At 53.3% G+C, this 20,879-nt stretch overlaps 1 protein-coding gene across 2 annotated transcripts in view; it reads left to right on the top strand.

Annotated features, from left to right (window-relative positions):
* Positions 1 to 20,879, top strand: part of ATG7 (autophagy related 7) — a 133,796-nt gene that overhangs the window by 16,814 nt on the left and 96,103 nt on the right. For both annotated transcript variants that reach the window (XM_060180707.1, XM_016185563.2), the window contains exons 4-7: positions 7,717 to 7,834; positions 8,666 to 8,743; positions 15,116 to 15,232; positions 16,896 to 17,045. In XM_060180707.1, the coding sequence (XP_060036690.1) occupies positions 7,717 to 7,834; positions 8,666 to 8,743; positions 15,116 to 15,232; positions 16,896 to 17,045 (463 nt within the window). The remainder of the gene's footprint in view (positions 1 to 7,716; positions 7,835 to 8,665; positions 8,744 to 15,115; positions 15,233 to 16,895; positions 17,046 to 20,879) is intronic.

Genomic DNA, 20,879 nt, shown 5'->3' with positions numbered 1-20,879 from the left:
CTGGAGGCCCCTCCATTTCCCATCTAAAACTGTTGTGTTGTTGGGAAAGTCACGACAAGTTTTTGCCTAGAAAAACATAGGGAAAAAATGTCAGGACCAGGCAGGGGCGCACTTGGTTAAACACTTACGTCACAATGTGCAAGGACCCGGGTTCAAGCCCCTGGCCCTCACCTGCAGGGAGGCAGCTTCATGAGTGGTAGAGTAGGGCTGCAGGTGCCTCTCTGTCTCGCCCTCTTTTTTTTTTTTTTCTTCCAGGGTTATTGCTGGGGCTCAGTGCTGACACTACAAATTCACTGCTCCTATTGCCATTTTTTCCACTTTACTGGATATGACAGAGAGCAGTTAGGAGAGGAGGGGGAGATAGACAAAGAGAGAAAGAGAGACACTTGCAGGCCTACTTCACCGCTTGTGAAATGACCCCCCCTGCAGGTGGGGAGCCGGTGGCCAGCACCATGATGAGATTGGACAGTTTACACACTGCTCCAGCGTTGATCCAAATAGCGTAAAATCTTAAACGTGAGGGGCCCAGGCGGTGGCGCACCTGGTTAAGTGCTCACAGTGTGCAAGGACCCGGGTTCAAGCCCTTTACCCCAACCTGCAGGGGTAGGGGGAAGGGAAGCTTCACAAGCTGTAAAGCAAGTCTGCAGGTGTCTCTGCCTCTCTCCCTGTCTGTCTCCTCCTCCCCTCTCAACTTCTCTCTGTCTCTATCCAATAAGAAATAAAAAGATTAAAGAAAAAGACTTAAACATGAGGGGAAACAGCCCAGTAATAAAGACTTAGCTGTGGGGGTTGGGCAGTGGTGCGCCAGTTACGCACACATAGCACGAAGCTCTAGCTAGGATCCCAGTTCAAGCCCCGGCTCCCCACCTGCGGGGGGCGGGAGGAAGCTTCACAAGCGGCAAAGCAAGTGTGCAGGTGTCTCTCCTTCTCTCTCTCCCTCTCTCTCCCCCACCCCTCTCAGTCTCTGTCTGTCCTAGTCAATAAAATAAAACACATGGCCGCCAGGAGCAGTGGATTTGTAGACCGAGCCCCAGCCATAACCCTGAGACTGAGGCCTGATACCGTGACGGCCGGGGGAAGCACAGGCGGCAGCCCCACCAGCGCCCCGCCCGAGGAATCTCTTCTTCCTCCCCCCGGCCCGACTGCAAGGGCAAGGGCACCGGCAGCAGAAATACACAGGTGGGGCCGTGCCACAGTGGTCGGGCTTCTTTCAGGGAGGGACGCCTCCACCAAGATGCCGCACATCAGACATCTGGCAAGGGGTTCGTGCACCTCGGCCGCAGTGAAGAGCTCTGATTAAAAACCCGGACAGTGGCTCTGAATAGACAGCTCTCCACAGATGCGGCAGGGGGCCAAGAGACAGCAGACGCTGCTTCTGTCCTCAGGAAAACGCAGATCAGGCCACAGCAGCCTCTACCTCGCAGCTGTCAGCATGGCTGTGATTGTAAGAGATGGGGGGGGGGCAGAGTGCACATAATACTAAGTACTAAGCTAAGCAGAAGGACGCACACACAAAATGAATGAGGGGACCAGGTGGTGGTGCACCCAGTTAAGTGCACATGTGCACATAGTACTAAGCTCAAGGACCTGCAGGAGGAACCAGGTTTGAGCCCCCGGCTCCCCACCTGCAGGGGGCAAGCTTCTCAAGTGGTGAAGCAGGTCTGCAGGTGTCTGTTTCTCCCTCTCTCTCTCCCCTCCCCTCTCAATTTCTCTCTGTCCTATGCAATAAAATGGAAAAAGTGGCCACTGGGCACTGTGGATTTGGCACCGAGCCCCAGCTTAGTAACCCTGGAGGCACAAAAAGAAAGGAAGGGAGGAAGGGAGGGAGGAAGGAAAGAAAAAGAGACCAGGAATAGGAGACATGGGCAAGGGCATGGGTGAAGGGGAGCCCTCGTGAACTGGGTAGAAACAGGTGCTGACACTGCTGCTGTGAAGACGTGGGGCTTCCCTCAGAGATGAGCCCGGGGCTGCCGCCAGTCGGCAGGTCTTCGTCTGGGCGTCTGAAGAGAACGAGACACCCGTGCAGAGTGGCACCTGGCCCTGCTTCCGGTGTTTCACAGCTGCTCAGTTACCAAAACAGGACAGCAAAGTACCCAGTGGTCCATGAATAGTTTAAGAAAGGTCCAGCCTGTACACACACAGACAGGCTGAGTACTCCAGTACTGGCCATTAAAAAGTGAAATCTTGCCATTTGCAAGAGTATGGAGGGAACAACGCTAACTGGGCTCACTGAGATGGAGAAATGACCTGGGGGGCAGGCGGCGATACACCCGTTTAAGCGCACGTGGTGCGAAGCACAAGGACCCAGGTCCAAGCCCCCAGCCTCCCACCAGCAGGGGAAGCTTCACAAGCAGCAGAGCGGGTCTGCAGGTCTCTCTCTCTTTCTCCCTCTCCCTGTCTTCCCCTCCCCTCTCAATTTCTGTCTGTCCTATCCAATAAAATGGAAAAAATGGCTGACAGGAGCAGTGGATTCGTGGTGCTGGCACCGAGCCCCAGTAATAACCCTGTAGGCATTAAAAAAAAAAAAAGTGAAATCTTGCTGTTTGCAACAGCATGGATGGAGGCTGAGGGAATAATGTTAACTGAGAAATGCAGAGCCAAGGCAGGGGAACCCATCCACACTAAAAGCAGAAACCCAGCGGTTGGTGTGGGTCTTGCCAGGGGGTGGGTGGGCGAGCATCCCCAGACCAGAGGTGTGATGGTGAGACGCTGGAGCCTATGCCCTAGCACAGCTGGAGAGAGGTAAAGATGGGGTACATCTGTGGCAAGAGTTATTATGTGGACACCTGAGACGGGTATCATCCTGGACAGCAGATTATTAAGCTGCATTTAGAGAAGACTGAGGACTGGGCCGTCCGCATCATTCTCATCCTTAGTGTGGCAAGATGAGGGACTTGGGGGAGACAAAGATGACATTGTGGGGAGCACTTGGTTTTGAGAGTGCCTGTGGCCTAAGGGTGGGGTGCTTCCAGTAGTTTCTCTAGCTCTCAGCACAAAACAAAACACGCCAAAATGGGGCCAGGTGACGGCACACCCAGGTGAGCACACGGGGAACCGTGTTCGAGCCCCTGGTCCCCTACATGGGGATTTTAAAGATTTATTTATTTATTTGCGAGAAAGGTAGGAGAGAAAGAACCAGACATCACTCTGGTGCATGTGCAGCCAAGGGATCAAACTCAGGACCTCAGACTTGAGAGTCCAACACTTTATCCACTGTGCCACCTCCCAGGCCACTGTATTATTATTTTTAACCAGAGCACTGCTCAGCTCTGGCTGATGGTGGTGCTGAGGATTGAACCCAGGACTTTGGAGCCTCAGGCAGGAGAGGCTCTTTGCATAAGTATGCTATCTCCCTCCACTCATTCGTGATTTTTAAAAAGGGGGGAAATGGCATAGGGAACAGTGGATTCACCGGGCACCCACCAAGCTCTAATGATAACCCTGACTACAAAAAAAAATAAAGAAACCTTCAAAAATCCTCCCTTTATTTCCTTCTTCTCAATCAGATTGCAGAACTTAATTTCCTCACATAGATCCAAGCGCTGCCGTCTTTATAGCCTTAGAAGGGGTCTGTTGGAACTTCTTGTGCTTCTCAGCTCCCTTGCTCCTTAATGAATTCTTTGTGATTACTTTTCTAAACAAATTAAATCCTAGCTGTCTCTCCTCTGCTTGGGTGGAGGCTGGCTCCAGGAGGAATTCAGGCTGGGGGAAGTGGCCCTGTGTCATCTCAGGAGAGCGGGGGGCTGGCCGGAGGATTTAGGGGTGCCCTGGGGACTCATAGTAGACATCTCATGCCAACTTCATCCATCTTTACTTTCCCTAGACAAAAGGCTTTGTTTTCCTTTCTTTTTTTTCTCCTTTCTTTTTTCTTCTAATATTTTAATAGCTCAGAGAGGGCTCAGGACCTAAAGAACTGGATCTAAGAGCATAAGGTCCCGAGTTTAAATCCAGCACCACCTGTTCCACAGCAACCCTCCCCCCACCCCCACCCACCCCCGGTAAATAAATCTTTAGGAAACTAAAAACTTGGGCCAGGCCGTGGTGCACCTGTTAAGTGCTCTCATCACAGTGCACAGGGACCCAGGTCCAAGCCCGTGGTCCCCAGCTGCAGGGGGAAAGCTCCATGAGTGGTGAAGCAGGGCTGCAGGTGTCTCTCTCCCTCCCTCTCCCCTCTCAATTTCTCTCTGTTTCTATCCAATAATTAATAAATAAAAATCTTTTTTTAAAAAAGAAAGTTATCCTTTGGAGCGAGTGAGCAGACATAGAAGAAGGCTTTGCCCAGAGATGGGGCAGCCCCTCTCACTACCTGCTGACACCGGAAAGGCTGGCGACTCTGCTCCCAGCCTGGTCACCCGGCTGATCGTCCTGCCTGGTCTCCTTGGCCGTCTGTTCTCATTTTGCTAACGAGTCCCCAGGGGCGCGAGCAGGCACCAGACAGGCTCCCTCACTGTAGGAATCACTGTGGGGCTGAAGGCTGAAGGCTGCACTCTGTAGCCAGCTGTCATCTGTGTCACCAGGAATAAGCCTTTTCACTTTCCCAGTGTTGGTCTCCTCACCTCGGGGTGCTCTGGGCTGCTCATTCCCCCTGTCCCCCACCTCCCCGTGGTTCAGGGTGATTTTTGCTGTAAGACACTGCTGCTTAGACCTGAGTATTTTTTTAATATTTATGTCACGGATTACATATAAACAAGAGTTCCACATGAGACACACACAGAGAGGAAAAAGCCAGAAGAGTCTCACTCTGGTTGATGTGGTGCTGGGGATTGAACCAGCAACCTCAAGCATTCAAGCCCAACTCTCTTCTGTTTAAGCCACTTCTCCAGCCACTTTTTTTTTTTTCTTTTAGTAGAGCCCTGCTCAGCTCTGGCTGATGCTGGTGCTGGGGATTGAACCTGGGACCTCAGAGCCTCAGCAAGGAGAGTCTTTTGTAGAACCACTGTGCTGTCTGCCCTGCTCAGTGATGCAGAAGGAGATACCCAAAGAGACAGGACTAGGAGGGAAATGGTGAGGCCATCCAGGCAGAGTCCTCGTGGCGGGTCAGCACCTTCTAAGCAAATCCCCAGGGCAGTAGCGCTCACGCCCGCCGTGTAAGCACAAAGCTAGAAATGGGTACTCAGACAGGAAGGGCCGCCGGTGGGGGCTGGCCCAATGGACACCTTGATCCAGGACTTGTGACCTCTGGGACTGGGAGAAAGAAGTGTCTGCTGTCTCTGGCGGTGGGACCGAACTCTGAGCCCCTCGAGGCCCTCACACCCCGTCACCCCGATTCCTCACCACCACTGCTGTTTGCTTTTGTTTGTTTGTTTGTTTGTTTGTTTTTGCCTCTAGGGTTATCTCCGGGGCTCATTTCTGCACTATGAATCCACCTCTCCTGGCAGCTCCTTTTTTTTTTTTTTTTCTGCCTTCAGGGTTATGGCTGGGGCTCAGTGCCTGCACTTAGAATCCACTGCTCCCGGAGGCCATGTTCTCATTTTGTTGCCATTGCTGTTGTTGTATAGGACACAGAGAAACTGAGAGGAGAGGGAGAGAACAATAGACACCTGCAGAGCTGCTTCACCCGCAGGTGGGGAGCCGGTGGCTCGAACCCAGATTCTTACGCCGGACCTTGTGCATTGCACTGTGTGCACTTAACCAGCTGTGCTACTGCACTGGCTCCCCCCTTTGTCTCTATTTATTTAGATAGGACACAGAAAAATTGAGAGAGGAGGGAGAGATAGAAAGGGGGAGAGAGGGGAGTCCGGTGGTAACGCAGTGGGTTAAGCGCACGTGGCGCAAAGCGCAGGGACCGGCGTAAGGATCCTGGTTGGAGCCCCCGGCTCCCCACCTGCAGGGGAGTCGCTTCACAGGCGGTGAAGCAGGTCTGCAGGTGTCTGTCTTTCTCTCCCCTCTGTCTTCCCCTCCTCTCTCCATTTCTCTCTGTCCTATCCAACAACGATGGCATCAACAACAACAATAATAACTACAACAATAAAACAACAAGGGCAACAAAAGGAAATAAATAAATATTTTTTAAAAGAGGGGAGAGAAGGATAGACACATGCAGACCCTCCTACAGGTGGAGAGCCAGGGGCTCGAACCCAGATCCTTGTGCAGGTCCTTGCTCTTAGTACTTACTATGTGCACTTAACTGGGTGCACCACTGCCCAACCTCCTCATTCATTTTTTTAGTTAGTCTTATTTTAAGAAATACTTATTTGTTTATTATTGGGTAGAAGTGGAGAGAAATTGAGAGGAGAGATAGAGGAGAGAGACAGAGAGACACCTGTAGCCCTGCTTCACCACTTGTAAGCTTTTCCCCTGCAGGTGGGCTTTCATTCTTATTTATCAGCTTTAAAAATAAAAAAGGACTTCTGGAAGGCCAGGCAGTGCAGCCTGTGACAGCATCCCCACTGGCTTTGTTCAGCTGCTCTGTTTGCTTGTAGATGGTCTAAGAGAGGTGAGTCCTCTGCCCTCCAAGAACCGTCCCCCTGTGGTGTCCGCTCTGCTGGGTGTCCCAGAGGTGCAGAGAGGAGGGCAAGTCCCTTCCCAGAAGAGGCGTGCTTTGGGGCCTAGGAGGGGGCGATGTGCTCAGGTGGGCTGCTCTGGCGCCTTCTGCCCTTCCGTGACCCCTGGCCGGTTCACTTCAGCCTCTGTGGGTTCATTTACTTTTGCTGCTGGGACTTTGTGCCTGCATGATTCCACCACTCCTGGCAGACTCTTTCTGTCCCCATAGAAAGTGAGAGACGGGAGTCGGGTGGTAGCGCATCGGGTTAAGTGCATGGACCTGCATTAAGGATCCCGGTTCGAGCCCCTGGCTCACCACCTGCAGGGGAGTTGCTTCACAAGCGGTGAAACAGGTCTGCAGGTGTCTGTCTTTCTCTTCCCCTCTCTGTCTTCCCCTCCTCTCTCCATTTCTCTCTGTCCTATCCAATAATGACAACATCAACAACAATAACAATAATAACTACAACAATAAAACAACAAGGGCAACAAAAGGGAATAAATAAAACATTTTTTTAAAAAAGAAAGTGAGAGACAGAGGAATAAATTTTTATTTATTATAAAAAGGTGGTGGTGCACCTGGTTGAGTGCACATGTTACAGTGCACAAAGACCCAGGTTCAAGACCCCAGTCCCCACCTGCAGGGGGCAAGCTTCACAAGTGATAAAACAGGGCTGCAGGTATCTCTCTCCTTCCTCTCAATTTCTGGCTGTCTATCCAGTAAATAAATAAAGATAATAAAAATTTTAATAAGTACATATTAAAAAGAGAGGCCAGAACACTGCTCCACCACTTCTGAAGCACCTTCCCCCTTCGCACAGTGCTCCCACGTGTTTGCCAGGGCTCGAACCCGGGTCCTCTCAACACGCCATAACACTCCACTGGGTGGGCTGTCTCTGAGGCCCATGCCACTCAGATCTCGAAGTGGGGAGAGAACCCTGAGGAGTGTCCAGCCTGCCTGCTCCCTGCCACAGAGACGCCCCTCCATGCTGGTGCCTGTTGAGGTGCTGGTATGAGGCTGCAGGTGGAGTTGAGTGGCTGGGGGGGTGCGGGGCGGGCATGAGGCTCAGCGTGTGGGAGACCATGGGCAGGGAGGGCCTGGAGGCTGCTGTCAGCTATGGCCAGTCCTCAGTTCGCCTCTCCCCCAAGAATGGAGCTCAGGTCTCTGCGGGGTGCCTGTCACTCATCGCTCCAAGCCCCGCCCACCCACCTCACCGCCTTTCTCTCCGCGTGTAGGGGAGCACCCACACCAGCCCACTGCTGCCCAGCCCTTGGCACCTTGCATAACACCAACACCCTGGAGGCGTTCAAGGCTGCCGACAAGAAGCTGCTCTTAGAGCAAGCCGCCAATGAGGTGAGCTGGGCAGGCGGAGCTTTGCGGTTGGGGTGTGCCCAGCCTTCCCCAGAGGGAGTACTCCCCATGTGGTGCTGCTGGGGGCATTCAGCTCTCCCCCCCCCCACCCCGCCGCCCTTTTGGTCCATAAAATAAACAAGTGGGGCCAGGCGGTGATGCACCTGAATGAGCACACACATCACCACTCACAGAGACTGGGTTCAAGCCTCTTCTCCCCACCTGCAGGGGGGGAAGTGTCCTAAGCAGTGGACTGCTATAGGTCCCTGTCTCTGAACTTCCATCGAAAAAAAATAATCAAAAACTCAGAGGGCCTGGGCTGTGGTACACCTGGTTGAGTGCACATGTTTCCATGTGCAAGGACCTGGGTTCAAGCCTCCAGTCTCCACTTGCAGGGGGGATGTTTTATGGGTGGTGAAATAGTGTTGAAGGTCTTGGTGTCTCTCTCTCTCTCTCCCTCTCCCTACTTCCCCTCCCCCTCTACATTTCTCTTTGTCTCTATTGAAAATACATAAAATAGGGGGCCCGGGCAGTGGTGTAGCAGGTTAAGCGCACATAGTACTAAGCACAAGGGCTCGCACAAGGATCTCAGTTCAAGCCCCCAGCTCCCCTACTGCCCGGGGTTCACTTCACAAGCAGTGAAGCAGGTCTGCAGGTCTTCCCCGCTCTGTCTTCCTCTCCTCTTAATTTCTGTCTATCCTATCTAATAAAATGGATGGACAGGCCACAGGAAACAGCAAGGCCAGGGACTGCCTTCTGTGCTGGGACCCACAGGGAGGAGGCCCCTGGGTACCCTCAGTGTCCACTCAGCACTGATGCCTCCTCCTCCGGCAGGTCTGGGAGTCCATCACCTCTGGCGCCGCTCTGGAGAACCCCGTCCTGCTCAGCAAGTTCCTGCTCCTGACGTTCGCGGTAAGAGCTCCCCGGCTCCCAGGGCCCCGTGTGTGGCTCGTGGTGATCAGAGTCTGGCTTCCTCAGGCTCCTGCTGGTGGCTGGGGCTGCTTCTGCAGAACCACTCTCGGCCTGTGGGCTGTGGCCAGGCCGGGCTCTCGTGTGGCCCTCTGGCCAGAGGCTTCTCTGTTCCATGCATCCTGCAGGCTCCATTGCTGGGTCCATGGACACGAACAAAGTGAATTCTCAGGGAGCCCCCGGGCAGAATGACCAGCCTTGGGGAGACCACATCTCAGTTTGTCCATATGCCATGTGTGCCTGAGTGTGTGTGTGCGTGCGTGCGTGTCAAAGCAGCACACTGTCTAAGGGAGCTATTTCACGGGCCCAGCTTACATTTCTCTGTTGTATTTGCCTAGTGAGCAGTGCTCAGCTCTGGCTTATGGTGGTACCAGCTACTTCACTGTTAAGAGATTAAAGTGGGCGGTAGCGCAGCGGGTTAAGCGCACGTGGTGCCAAGCACAAGGACCGGTGTAAGGATCCCGGTTCAAGCCCTCGGCTCCCCACCTGCAGGGGAGTCGCTTCACAGGTGGTGAAGCAGGTCTGCAGGTCTTTCTCTCCCCCTCTCTGTGTTCCCCGCTTCTCTCCATTTCTCTCTGTCCTATCCAACAACAACAATAATAATAACTACAATAATAAAAAGGGACAACAGAAGGGAATAAATAAATATAAAAAATTAAATTAAAAAAGTCTTTTTATGTTTTTTTATTTATTTATTTTCCCTTTTGTTGTCCATGTTGATTTTTATTGTTGTAGTTAATATTGATGTCATCGTTGTTGGATAGGACAGAGAGAAATGGAGAGAGGAGGGGAAGACAGAGAGGGGGAGAGAAAGACAGACACCTGCAGACCTGCTTCACCGCCTGTGAAGCGACTCCCCTGCAGGTGGGGAGACAGAGGCTCGAACCGGGATCCTTATGCTGATCCTTGCACTTTGTGCCACGTGTGCTTAACCCACTGTGCTACCCCTCGGCCCCCAAAAACAAAGTCTTAAAAAAAAGAGAGATTAAAATGTTTCTGGAAGTGAGGTCTGATCTGCGTGGGCAGTAAGAGGCCAGAGGACGGGTTCATGTGGCCCGGGTTCAAGTCCTGGCATAGCTGGAGGGCGTCTGCAACAGAGACAGTCTGATGCTGGGGTCTCTCAATGAAAAGGCAACCCAGGAGAGGTGGCACCGCAGCTGTGAGGCCCCAGCTCATCCAGAAAAACAAGATGCCGGGCCAGTCAGTGGAGCGCCTGGTTGAGTGCATATTATAATGTGAAAGGACCCAGGTTCGAGCCCCCGGTTCCTAGCTACAGGGGGAAAGCTTCCCAAGCAGTATTGCAGCTGTCTCTCTGTCTCTGTAACTGTCTCTCTCCTCCTCCTCTCTTGATTTCTGTCTTTGTCAGATAAATAAAATACTGCAAAAATAATTTAAAACCATTTAAAAACAGAAAAAGCAAATGCACAGGATGGAGAACCTTTGATTTGGAGAAACGTCTGACCTTAGGATCAGGCCTGCTGACCCTGAAAATAGGGGATGGGGTGGGGGGAGGGCTGGGCTCCTAGACACTGTGTCCACACGCACACAGCTGTGCACACGCTGCCTCCACGTGCTGCGTGTGAAGCAGATCGACCCTTGAGACCTGTGTGAATGCTGCAGACCCTGGCACATGGGGGCTGTAGCCAAGGCTCACGACTGTGAAATGATGTCGGCCATACAGAACATTTTCCTTGCCATTTCCTTTTTTTAGAGTTAACTCTTTAGGCCAGGATATAGCTCCCTCAGTGGAGCAAACACCTTCTCAGGCGCAAGGCTCTGAGTTTGAGCCCCAGCACCCCCTGGACGCACCATGGTAGACTGTGGTACCTCTCCCCCTTCTTCCTGTTTCTGTCTGGCTCTATTATTATTATTATTAGTTATTAGTTTCCAGGGTTATCTCGGGGGCTCGTTGCCAGCACTGCACATCCACTGCTCCTGGCAGCCATTTTTTCCATTTTATTGGACAGGGCAGAGAGAAACTGAGAGAGGACAGGGAGACAGAGAGCGAGAGAAACACCTGCAGACCTGCTTCACCACTTGTGAGGTGTCCCCGCTGCAGGTGGTGAGCCTGGGACTCGAACCCAGATCCTTGTGCTTAGTACTATGTGCGCTTAACCAGGTGTGCCACTGCCCCACACCTAGCTTGCTCTTTAACTAAAATCGGGAAAAGAAAAAAAGGGGAGGAAGGAAGAAGGTGACCTTTGAGCAGCGAAACTGCGCAGGCCTGAGGCGCCAGTGCTTCCAAAGGGGAAGAAGACAGTGGAGTGGGCGTACAAGCCGACAGGCAACTCGGGGGACTTCATGCAGCTTCACCTGGCCGGGGTGCTAACCCTCCCCCTGGCCTTTTTCTTTTTTAAAATCTTTATTACTGGATAGTGACCTAGAGAAGTTGAGAGGGGAGGGGGAGACAGCGAGGGAGGGAGAGAAACAGAGAGGCAGGCGCCTGTAGCCTTACTTCATCACTCATGAAGCTTTCCCCCTGCAGGTGGGGACCAGGGGCTTGAACCTGGGTCCTTGCTCACTGCAATGAATCCCCCATTCCAGCAACCCTCTGCTTGTGTCTCTGATCTGCTGCCCAGCGCAGGTGGAGGTGCTGCCAATGGGATGAAACGTCTCCCAGTGAGTCACAGTGCTTGAGGTGCGAGGTGGAGGAGAGGGAGCCAGGCTCCCTGTTGCATCACCCAGTGCCATCAGGCACCCATGGTGCATCTAGACAGCTGGGCTGTGCTGAGAACGCACAGCTGAGACGGCTCAAAGACCCCCTTTCACCAGCGCCAGCACCTGGGCTTTCTGGGCCCAGGGTTCTAGTCAACAGCATCTCCTTGACCATCTGCGATTAGTGAGAGAGGCAGCAGTAACTCTCACAGTCTTCAAAAATACATGGGGACCAGGCGGTAGCGCATCTGGTTAAGTGCACATGGCGCGAAGTGTAAGGACCGGCTTAAGGATCCAGATTCAAGCCCCCTGGCTCCCCACCTGCAGGGGAGTCGCTTCACAAGCAGTGAATCAGGTCTGCAGGGGTCTCTCTTTCTCTCCCCATCTCTGTCTTCCCCTCCTCTCTCCATTTCTCTCTGTCCTATCCAACATCAACAACAACAACAACAACATTAACAGCAACAAGGACAACAAAAGGGAAAAAATAGCCTCCAGGAGCAGTGGATCCTTAGTGCAGGCACCGAGCCCCAGCGATAACTCTGGAGACAAATATATATATACTGTATTTACATACTGGATAGAAACACACAGAAGTTGAGTGGGAAGGGAAAGGTAGAGAGAGACAGAGAGACACCTGCAACCCTGCTTCTACGCTTGTGAAGCTTCCCCCCTGCAGGTAGGGACTGGGGGCTTGAACCTCTGTGTGTGTGGGGAGGGGGGAACCTTTGAGAGAGTGTTCTCAGCCTATGCAAACACTGACAGCCACTGTCTTTAGAATCTGCAGACACGAGGGGCTTCTGTTTAACTGAGGTCCTGTGTGTCCTGAGACCAGTCCTCAGCTACTGGGAGCTTATGCTGTTTTAGCGTGACCCAGCCAAGCTACTAGGGGACCATAGAGTCCTTCATCTTAACTAGCTTAGCCTTTTGCTGAAGACGGGTCCCGACAAGTCATTTGCCTGCAAAGAAGAGAGAGAAGTCTCTGGAGACTTCGGCTGTTTTTAGAACACAGGGACAGACATTCCATTCATTTCAATTTTGCAGTTCATTCTGCTGTCTTCACAGAGAAATCTGTTCTTAGCTGATCAATTTAGGGTAGAATGAGATTATGGGAACTGGACTTAAACTTTCCTGGTCGCTTTATAGTGTAAAGGTCATCTAATGGCTGTGGAGGCTCAGGACTCTCATGCCTGTGACCCTGAGTTCGAGCCTCTATGCGGCATGTGCACAGTGCTGTCCTGACCCCTCTCTGTCTCTCTCGTTTGAAATAAACATGTAACGTTTTTGTGAAGGAGTCACCTGGTGGGACCCCTATAGGACATCCAGGCATGTCTGTAGAGATTGGGGCAGGGGGTGTCCAGCAAACAGGTATTTGTAACCAATCACTTAATGAGAAGTTTCTGGGGGGTCTTCAGTGGGGGCGGGTGGGAGGAGTAGGATGGGAACGTTCTGGAATCCATGTCGATCGATGGTGATGCGTCTTTGCCCATACAGAGATGCTGTAAACTCCAACATGGCGCCCTCTATGGAATGCTCTCTGCATTCCAAGAGAAAGCCACCAGTCGTCACTGTTTATTCCCAGAGAGATTCGAGGCGAAATGCCCTAAATCGCTTGGCCAAACAGGCTGCTTTAATTAGTGGTCAGTGGTGGTATCCTAGCAATGTGTCATCTTTGCCCGTGAGGCTCAGACCCCGTCCTTCCCCAGGCCGGGTGGTGGCGAGACTTCCCCCAGGAGCTGTCATCTCTGACACCTTCCAGGCCTCTGAGCTCTTCTGGCTCTTGCTGCTGGAACCTTCTAGACCTCACTCGCCTAAGCGCAGGTCTGTGCAGTGAGCTGAGTAAGGGCTGGGATGGGGACAGGGCCAAGACCACTCTGTTCTGCCCTCTGCACAGCCCGAGCTGGTGACTGCCGACTGGAGTTCTGAGCAGCATGGCCACCAGGCAGTGGTGACGGAGACAGCAGCTGTCTTGGGCAGGGTCATGCTGAGTGTGTTCCACGCAAGCCACAAAGACTTCCTTCTGGGGGAAGAATAGCATCATGGTTCAGCACAGAGACTCTCCTGCCTGAGGCAGCCTGGGTTCAATCCCCAGCACCACCATCAGCCAGAGCTGAGCAGGGCTCTAGGGAAAATAAATAAATGGGGGCCAGGTGGTGGCGCACCTGGCTGAGCGCACACATTTCAGTGTGCAAGAACTCAGGTTCAAGCCCCTGGTCCCCACCTGTGGGGGCAGGCGGGTAAGGGGAGCTTCATGAGCACTGAGGCAGGGCTTCATGTGTCTTTCTCACCCGCCTTTCTCAACTTCTGTGAGTCTCCATCCAAAACAAAAAAGGGAGTCGGGCGGTAGTGCAGCAGGTTAAGCGCAAGTGGCACAAAATGCAAAGACCGGCGCAAGGAGCCCAGTTCAAGTCTCCAGCTCCCCACCTGCAGGGGAGTTGCTTCACAGGCGGTGAAGCAGGACTGCAGGTGTCTGTCTTTCTCTCCCCCTCTCTGTCTTCCCCTCCTCTCTCCATTTCTCTCTGTCCTACCCAACAGCGACAACAACAATAGTTAACTACAATAATAAAACAACAGGGGCAAATAAAGGGAATAAATAAATATTTAAAATAAAACATCTAAAAAAAACATTAAAGTAAGAGGGGCCAGGCGGTGGCACACCTGGTTAAGTGCTCACATTACAGGGCGCAAGGACCCAGGTTCAAGCTCCTGGTCCCCACCTGCAGGGGAAAAGCTTCATAAGTGGTGAAGCAGGACTGCAGGTGTCTCTGTCTCTCTCCCTCTTGGTCTCCCCATCCCCTCTCAATTTCTCTCTTTCTCTATCCAATAATAAAATTAAAATAAATAAATGTAATATAAAGATAAAAACTTCCATTTTGGAAGCAGAATTCTGCCCTCTGCATATTTTCTAAGTTTTTTTTTAATTAGATGCAGAGAAATTGAGAAGGGAGGGGGAGAGAGACAGAGAGACACCTGCAGCCCTACTTCACCACTTATGAAGCTTCCCCCCTGCAGGAGGTGACCAGGAACTTGAACCTGGGTCCTTTTGAACTATAATGTGTACACTTAACCAGGTGTACCACTGCCTGGCCCCTATTAATATTTTTTTTAGTTATTTATTTGGTCAAGGTTGTTACTGGGAGTCTCTGCCTGCATGATGAGTCCACTGCTCCTGGTAGCCTCTTCTTTTCTCCCCTCCCCTTCTTTCCCTTTCCTTTTCTTTATTTATAGAAGTGGAGAGAAACAGACAGGAAGGAGAGAGAGAGAGAGAGAGAGAGACCTGCAGCTCTGCTCCACTGATCTGAAGCTTTTCTCCCCACCCTCCTGTAAGTGGGGACCGTGGGCTTGAACCCAGGTCCTTGCGCCATTATGTGCACACTCTGCTGACTCCTGCTGACACATTGCGTCCTGTCTGTAAACAGATGGTGACAGTCACCCCTGGGGTGGTGTATGTCACAGACCCCATGAGCACTAATGCCAGTCACTCACCGAGCACCTCCTGTCAGCACTGGCTGGCGGTGATGCCTCAGTGGGTGGCACACATGCGCTTTGGGGCGGAGTCTGCGTTGCCTCTGGCTCTGTGCAGCCGAGCACTTGGGACAAGTTGGCAATGCCAAGGGGACCTCCACTCATGTCCTGACAGCCAGTTTGCTCTCTCCCTTCCAGGACCTGAAGAAGTACCACTTCTACTACTGGTTCTGCTCCCCTGCCCTCTGCCTCCCGGAGAGCATCCCGCTCACCCAGGGCCCTGTGGGCTTGGATCAGAGGTTTTCACCGAGACAGGTACCGGCAAAATGGAAGGTTTATCCAGCACCCTCCAAAGCCAGCCATGCCCCAGGCTGGGCGAAGAGGGATGCCCTCTGCCGCACCCCAAAGACAGCGGGGGCAGACTTATTCTTGCACATGGCCAGTGTGGGACACGCAGGGGCAGCCTTGTCCCGAGTTCCCAGGACATTCGGTGAGCTGCTAAGTCCTCAGGGAGGAGTTAGAGATAGGAGCACTGGGAAGGACCAAGAACGGACCAGAAGGCGGCCATCCAGCCGTCTGCATGTGCTTCCTTCAGGCGGTATTCGTCTGGGAAGGGAGACCTAGAGCCTTACCAGAGACAGCCTCCCTCCCTTGCCCCAAGCTGCAGCAATTCTCTGTTTGTTTCAACTCTTACTTATTTATATTTAATAGGACAGAGAGAAATTGAGAGGGGAAAAGGGCGGTAGAGAGGGAGAATAAAAGAGAGACACCTGCAGCCCTGCTTCACCGCTAATGAAGCTTCTCCCCTGCAGGGAGGGACTTGGGCCTTGAACCTGGGTCTTTAAATATAGTACTGTGTGCACTCAACCAGGGGCACCACCGCCACCCCCACCCCCCACCCCCCACCCCCCAGCTGCAGAGTTCCTAGGGAGAGCTTGACAGTTTCAGAAAAAGAACAAGGTCTTCGGGGCGGCCCCCAGAAGAGCAGTGCAGAAACTCCCAGTGACAAAGCAGACCCCAAACCAAGAATTCTGGCTGTCGCAAGGCCAGTGTGACCAGAGTCTGGGAAGCACTTCAGTCACCGCAAGCCTGAGTCAGAAGCCAGGGGGCAGCCCTGAGAGTGTGAGAGAGACTAGCAAGCTTGTCTAGGACAAAGCACAGGGCGAGACTGGAGAATGGGTTTCCCAAGGATAAACGTAACCAGTGAGGGTGTGGGCACGGAGGCTCACTGCTGACAGATCCCGGGCTTCTGTCAGGGGCTCAGAATGTTCTAGAATCGTGCTGCTGGTGGCTGCATGACGCCATGAACATGCTGAGCTCAGCCTTGAGCTGTGTCCTGTCAGGAGGTATGAGCAAATCCTGGCTCAGTAAAGCTGTTAGAGACTCTCCGTGGGGCCGGGTGGTGGCACCCCTGGTTGAGTGCACACATTATAGTGTTCAAGGATCCAGGTTCAAGCCCCCAGTCCCCACCTGCAGGGGGAAAGCTTTGCAAGTGGTGAAGCAGGGCTGCAGGTGTCTCTCTCCCTCTCTATCTCCCCCTTCCTTCTCAATTTCTGACTGTCTCTGTCTAATAAATAAATAAATAAATGTAATTTTAAAAAGAAAGAATTATTTTAAAAGAAATAAAAGAAACACATCTTTAAAAAAAGAAAGAAAGAAAGACTCGGGAGGCTGGGGACAGTCTGTACTCGTGACTGGCTATACAAGGAGAGGAGTGAGGCTTGAGGACGCCTCAGAACCTCTGTTCTGGACATCAGAAGGACTCCCCATGCTGCCTCAAAAAGTGTCCCCGCAGGCCCCCGTGACCCCACAGTGCACAGGGAAAGTGGGGGTCACGTGGGGCCCTTTTGTGCTCGTTTTCTGTTACAGGTCAAGTCTGGCCAGCTCTGCCCAGCTCCCTGGCTGTGAGCACCCTCACACAACCTGTGACCCCCTCCCAGCTCTGAGCCGGGAGAATGACTGAGCATCTCCCTTGCAGATCCAAGCCCTGGAGCGGGCCTACGACGGTCTGTGCCACGGGGAGGGTGTCCCCGCACTGCCTTACTTCCTGGTCCAGTACGACGAGGACGAGGTGCGGGTGGCCCCCCTCAGACACCACAGCGCGTTCTTCCCAGGTCCACAGGAAAAGGTCAGAGCAGCCCCGGGGACCCCTTCACCACCCAGTGACAGCACCCAACTGACGCTCCACCTTCCAGGGTGCCCCTTCAGGCTGCTGATTCACACTCATGCAGACTCCTCCCTCCCTCCCTCTGCAACTCCCTCAGCACGCCCCTCCTGTGCTCCCCAAGTCAGCCCCCCACGTGCAGCTCTCACCCCCCACCCACCCAGGGACTCTGGACTCCTCATTCTTTTTTTTTTTTTTTTTGCCTCCAGTTGCTGGGGCTCAGTGCCAGCCCTATGAACCCACCACTTCTGGCAGTCTCCCCTCCCCTTTCATTCAGTAGGACACAGAGAATTTGAGAAAGGAGGGGGAGATAGAAGGAGAGAAAGAGAAATACTCCAGACCTGCTTCACCACTTGGTAAAGCATCCTCCCTGCAGGTGGGGAGCCCGAGTCCGGATCCTTCCTCATACCCTTGCATTCAGTGCTCTGTGCACTTAACTGGGAGTGCCAATGTCCAGCCCCTTGGACTCCTCACTTCTTAGCGAAAGTTGCTTCAGATTTCTCTCCTGAGGGCACTTACCTCAAGATTGTCATTGGTTCGCAGAGCTGCCACTATAATTCGAGATACTGGGTCTCTCTCCCGGTCACTCCGTCACTCCTGGTCACTCCCAGTCTCTCCCAGACTCTCCCAGTCTCTCCTGGTCCTCCCGGTTAGTCCTAGTCTCTCAGTTTTCTCTGTCATCAAACTAGGAGAGTGGACATCCCCCAGGCTGCTCACCTGTGCCCACTGTGCCAGCCAATGGTCGAGGGTCCGGAGTGTCTTCCTCTGGCTTATCTGGCCTTTCACTGCTTCCCGTTGGTCACCAAATCCTCCCCTAAGCTGCCAGACCCCCAGCTTTGCCTGCAGTCCTCTCTGACCCCAGCCCCAGCCCCAATCCTGACTGGCCCATCAGAGACTCCAGTACAGAAGCCAGGTCTTTAAGAAGCCATCTGTTCATTACTAACAGAAAACCGGAGCCTCATTCTGGCATATTTGGTGCTGCTGGTGGAGCTGGGGGCCTTAAGCTGCAAGGGCAAGTGCCAGGTGTGTGTGTGTGTTGGGGCACTGTGAGCTGGGGGCAGGAGGCAGGCTGCTGTGAAGTCTCTGTGTCCCTTGGCTCTTGTCACCTGGACCAAATTCATGCCTCTGCCCGGAAGCCCATTGTCTTCAGTCAAGCTATAGTTCCGGTTTCCTTGAAGGTTTTCATTCTCTTCTCACAAAAACAGGCGTTGACTGCACGCCCACTCCTGCCCTGAGCCATGGCCACCCCTCCCACACTTCCTGCTTCTCCTTGGGGCACTTGGGGGCTCCGAGGGGACAGAGACGCAGAAGCCCCCCCCCCCCCCACGCTCCTGGGACGTCAGTGTGGCTCTAACTGGGGTTTGGTGCCTGTGCAACTCCACCGTGCTTGGCAGTCGGTTTATTTCTTTCCTTCTCTTTTCTTTCCTTTTCCCCTTTCTTTCTTTCTTTCTTTCTTTCTTTGCTAAAGGGCAGATGGCAGAGGTAGGGGGGAAGGAAGAGAGACAGAGAAGGAGGAAGCCCTGCACTGCTCTGCCATGCCTGAACCTCCCCCCTGCAGGTGGGAGAGGGTTTGAACCCAGGTCCCCACACATGGTGACGTGTGTGCTCAGCGAGGTGCATCACCGCCCGGCCCTACGGATCGGCTTGTTTCTGTGATGGTGGGAGCGTTCTGACAGCGTGTGTGACCAAGACGGTATTTTCACAGAATAACGTAGGCGAGAGGGCTGTGCACACTACACTCTGTCTCTGTCTCTCTCTCTCTCTCTTTCTCTCTGTTCTGCTGATCTGTTTCTCTCTTTTTTTTTTTTCCTCTGTGATGCTGGGGCCTCACACACTCAGTCTCGCCACTCCCAGGCCTGCTTTTCATTCAGAGGGAGAGATCCCCACGACCACGGAGCTTCCCCTGCTGCTCTGCCTTTCTCATGTGGTGCTGGGGTTTGAACCCAGGCTGCGCATGGCAGTGTGTGTGTCCTCCCTGGCGAGCTGTCTGTCCTGTTCTATTAGGTCTTTTTGAAAAATGGTTCAGCGTATGGGCATGGCTAGAACCGGCAGGCAGAGGTCAGGCAGCTCGTTTGAGACTTGGTGCCTGGCCTTCCCAAAGAGCCCAGGTTGGCCCATCACCTTCTGAGCTGTAGGAGACAGCATCCTGGTTCTGCGAAGAGACCCTCCTGCCTGAGCTCCAAAGTCCCAGGTTCAGTCCCCAGCACCACTACCAGCCAGAGCTGAGCAGGGCTCTGATGATGATGATGAATTAGTAGAATCGCACTTGTGCTTACAGATGGCATTGCCAGACAGGCACGCTGACGTTCAGACGCTACTGTCTTTGGAGCTCTGAACGTGCCCAATCTCATCTGATCTTGGAAGAAATTGTTAGTTTTATTTTGTTGTTGTTTTGTTAGCTTGGGGGGGGGGGCTGGGAGATACTCATTACCTTAGAGGATGGGGCTCACCTGTCTGAGCCCGGGTTCAGCTTCCTGCACTGTCAGAGCTAAGTGGTGCTTCTCCCTCTCCCTTCTCTCCCCCTCCCCTACTACCTCTCTCCCCTCCCCTTCTCCCTCTCCCCCTCCTTCCCCTCCTTCTCTTCCCCCTTCCCCCCCCCTCTCCCCCTCTCCCTGTCCTCCTCCCCTTCTCTCTCTGGATAAATTGATCTTAAATTGAGTGTTTCCAGCCTACCATTCACAGACAGGCTGCACCTCAGGTCCCTCGGCTGCAAGGAGACTAGCCTTTAGGCACCCGCTAAGTAGCCACAGCCTGTGCTGCTTTGCAGACGAGAGAGGATTTTTTTTTTTTTTTTCTCTTTGCCTTCTGTGGAACTCTGTGATTCAGGAATTTCGGGAACTAGAAAAGTTCTTTTAAGGCGAAATGATTCAACCTTTTCATTTTCCAAGGGAAGGAAAGAACTTCCTGAGGCCTTCCAAGCGGCGGGCTCCTTGAGGAATTAGGACACGGCGTGCCGGGCTCTCTCCTGGCTGCTCCCCTCCCCGTCTCTTTCTTACTGAAAAACCTCAAGTGGTGAATGCCTCTGAACAGTTGTCTTCATTCCAAAAATGGAGATGCAGCAACAGCTGCTTAGTAAACTGGGCTGCCTGTCATGTCCCCTCCTCCTCCTGAGACCTTGGAGACCAGAGGCAGCAGCTGGGCCCAGCTCGCCACACCCGCTCCCTGGCACAGTGCTGGCAGCTCAGCCAATGTTGGTGGAGACAATGGCAGCAATGGGAGACTTCTCTGGACCCCCCCCCCCCAGCTGAACAGGGGTGCTGGGAGGCAATAAAGGGGAAATAGTGAGGTCTCAGCTACGCCCCTCACCCTCCCAGTCTGCCCTTCCAGGGACATCTGCACGCGGGCCCCCAGGGGGGCTGTGGGAGAGGGGTCTGCAGCCTGGTGGAAGAGGGAGCCGACCACCCAGGGTTCTGGTCCCTGCCCCTCACCACCAGACCCCCTTCCATCCAGTCCCTGCTGCCACTCGAGACGGATAGGCCCCACCGCTCGGTGGGCTGTTTTATCATCTGTGGATTGTGGGCTCACCAGCCAGGACAGAGGCAGGGGGACTCCCCGAGGCTGGGGCAGTGCTTTCTGTCCTCAGTCAGAAGATAAGAAACGGGCCGGGCAGGTGGCTCGGCTGCTGAGTCTCTCCGTCAGCACAGCTCTCCGTCCCTCATAAAATGCCTCGGAGGTACAAAGGCAGCGCTGTGAGAGTGTCTTTGACCGGGTGATCTGGTGACACCATAGGGAAGGTCATGACTTTCCCAGTTGTGACTGAGGGTGGAGGGCCCTCCATTGCTCTTCCATTTGGCCGCT

Source organism: Erinaceus europaeus, chromosome 21 (genome assembly GCF_950295315.1).
Source record: "Erinaceus europaeus chromosome 21, mEriEur2.1, whole genome shotgun sequence".
Lineage (NCBI taxonomy): Eukaryota > Metazoa > Chordata > Mammalia > Eulipotyphla > Erinaceidae > Erinaceus > Erinaceus europaeus.
This window is presented reverse-complemented; position numbering and strand designations above follow the sequence as displayed.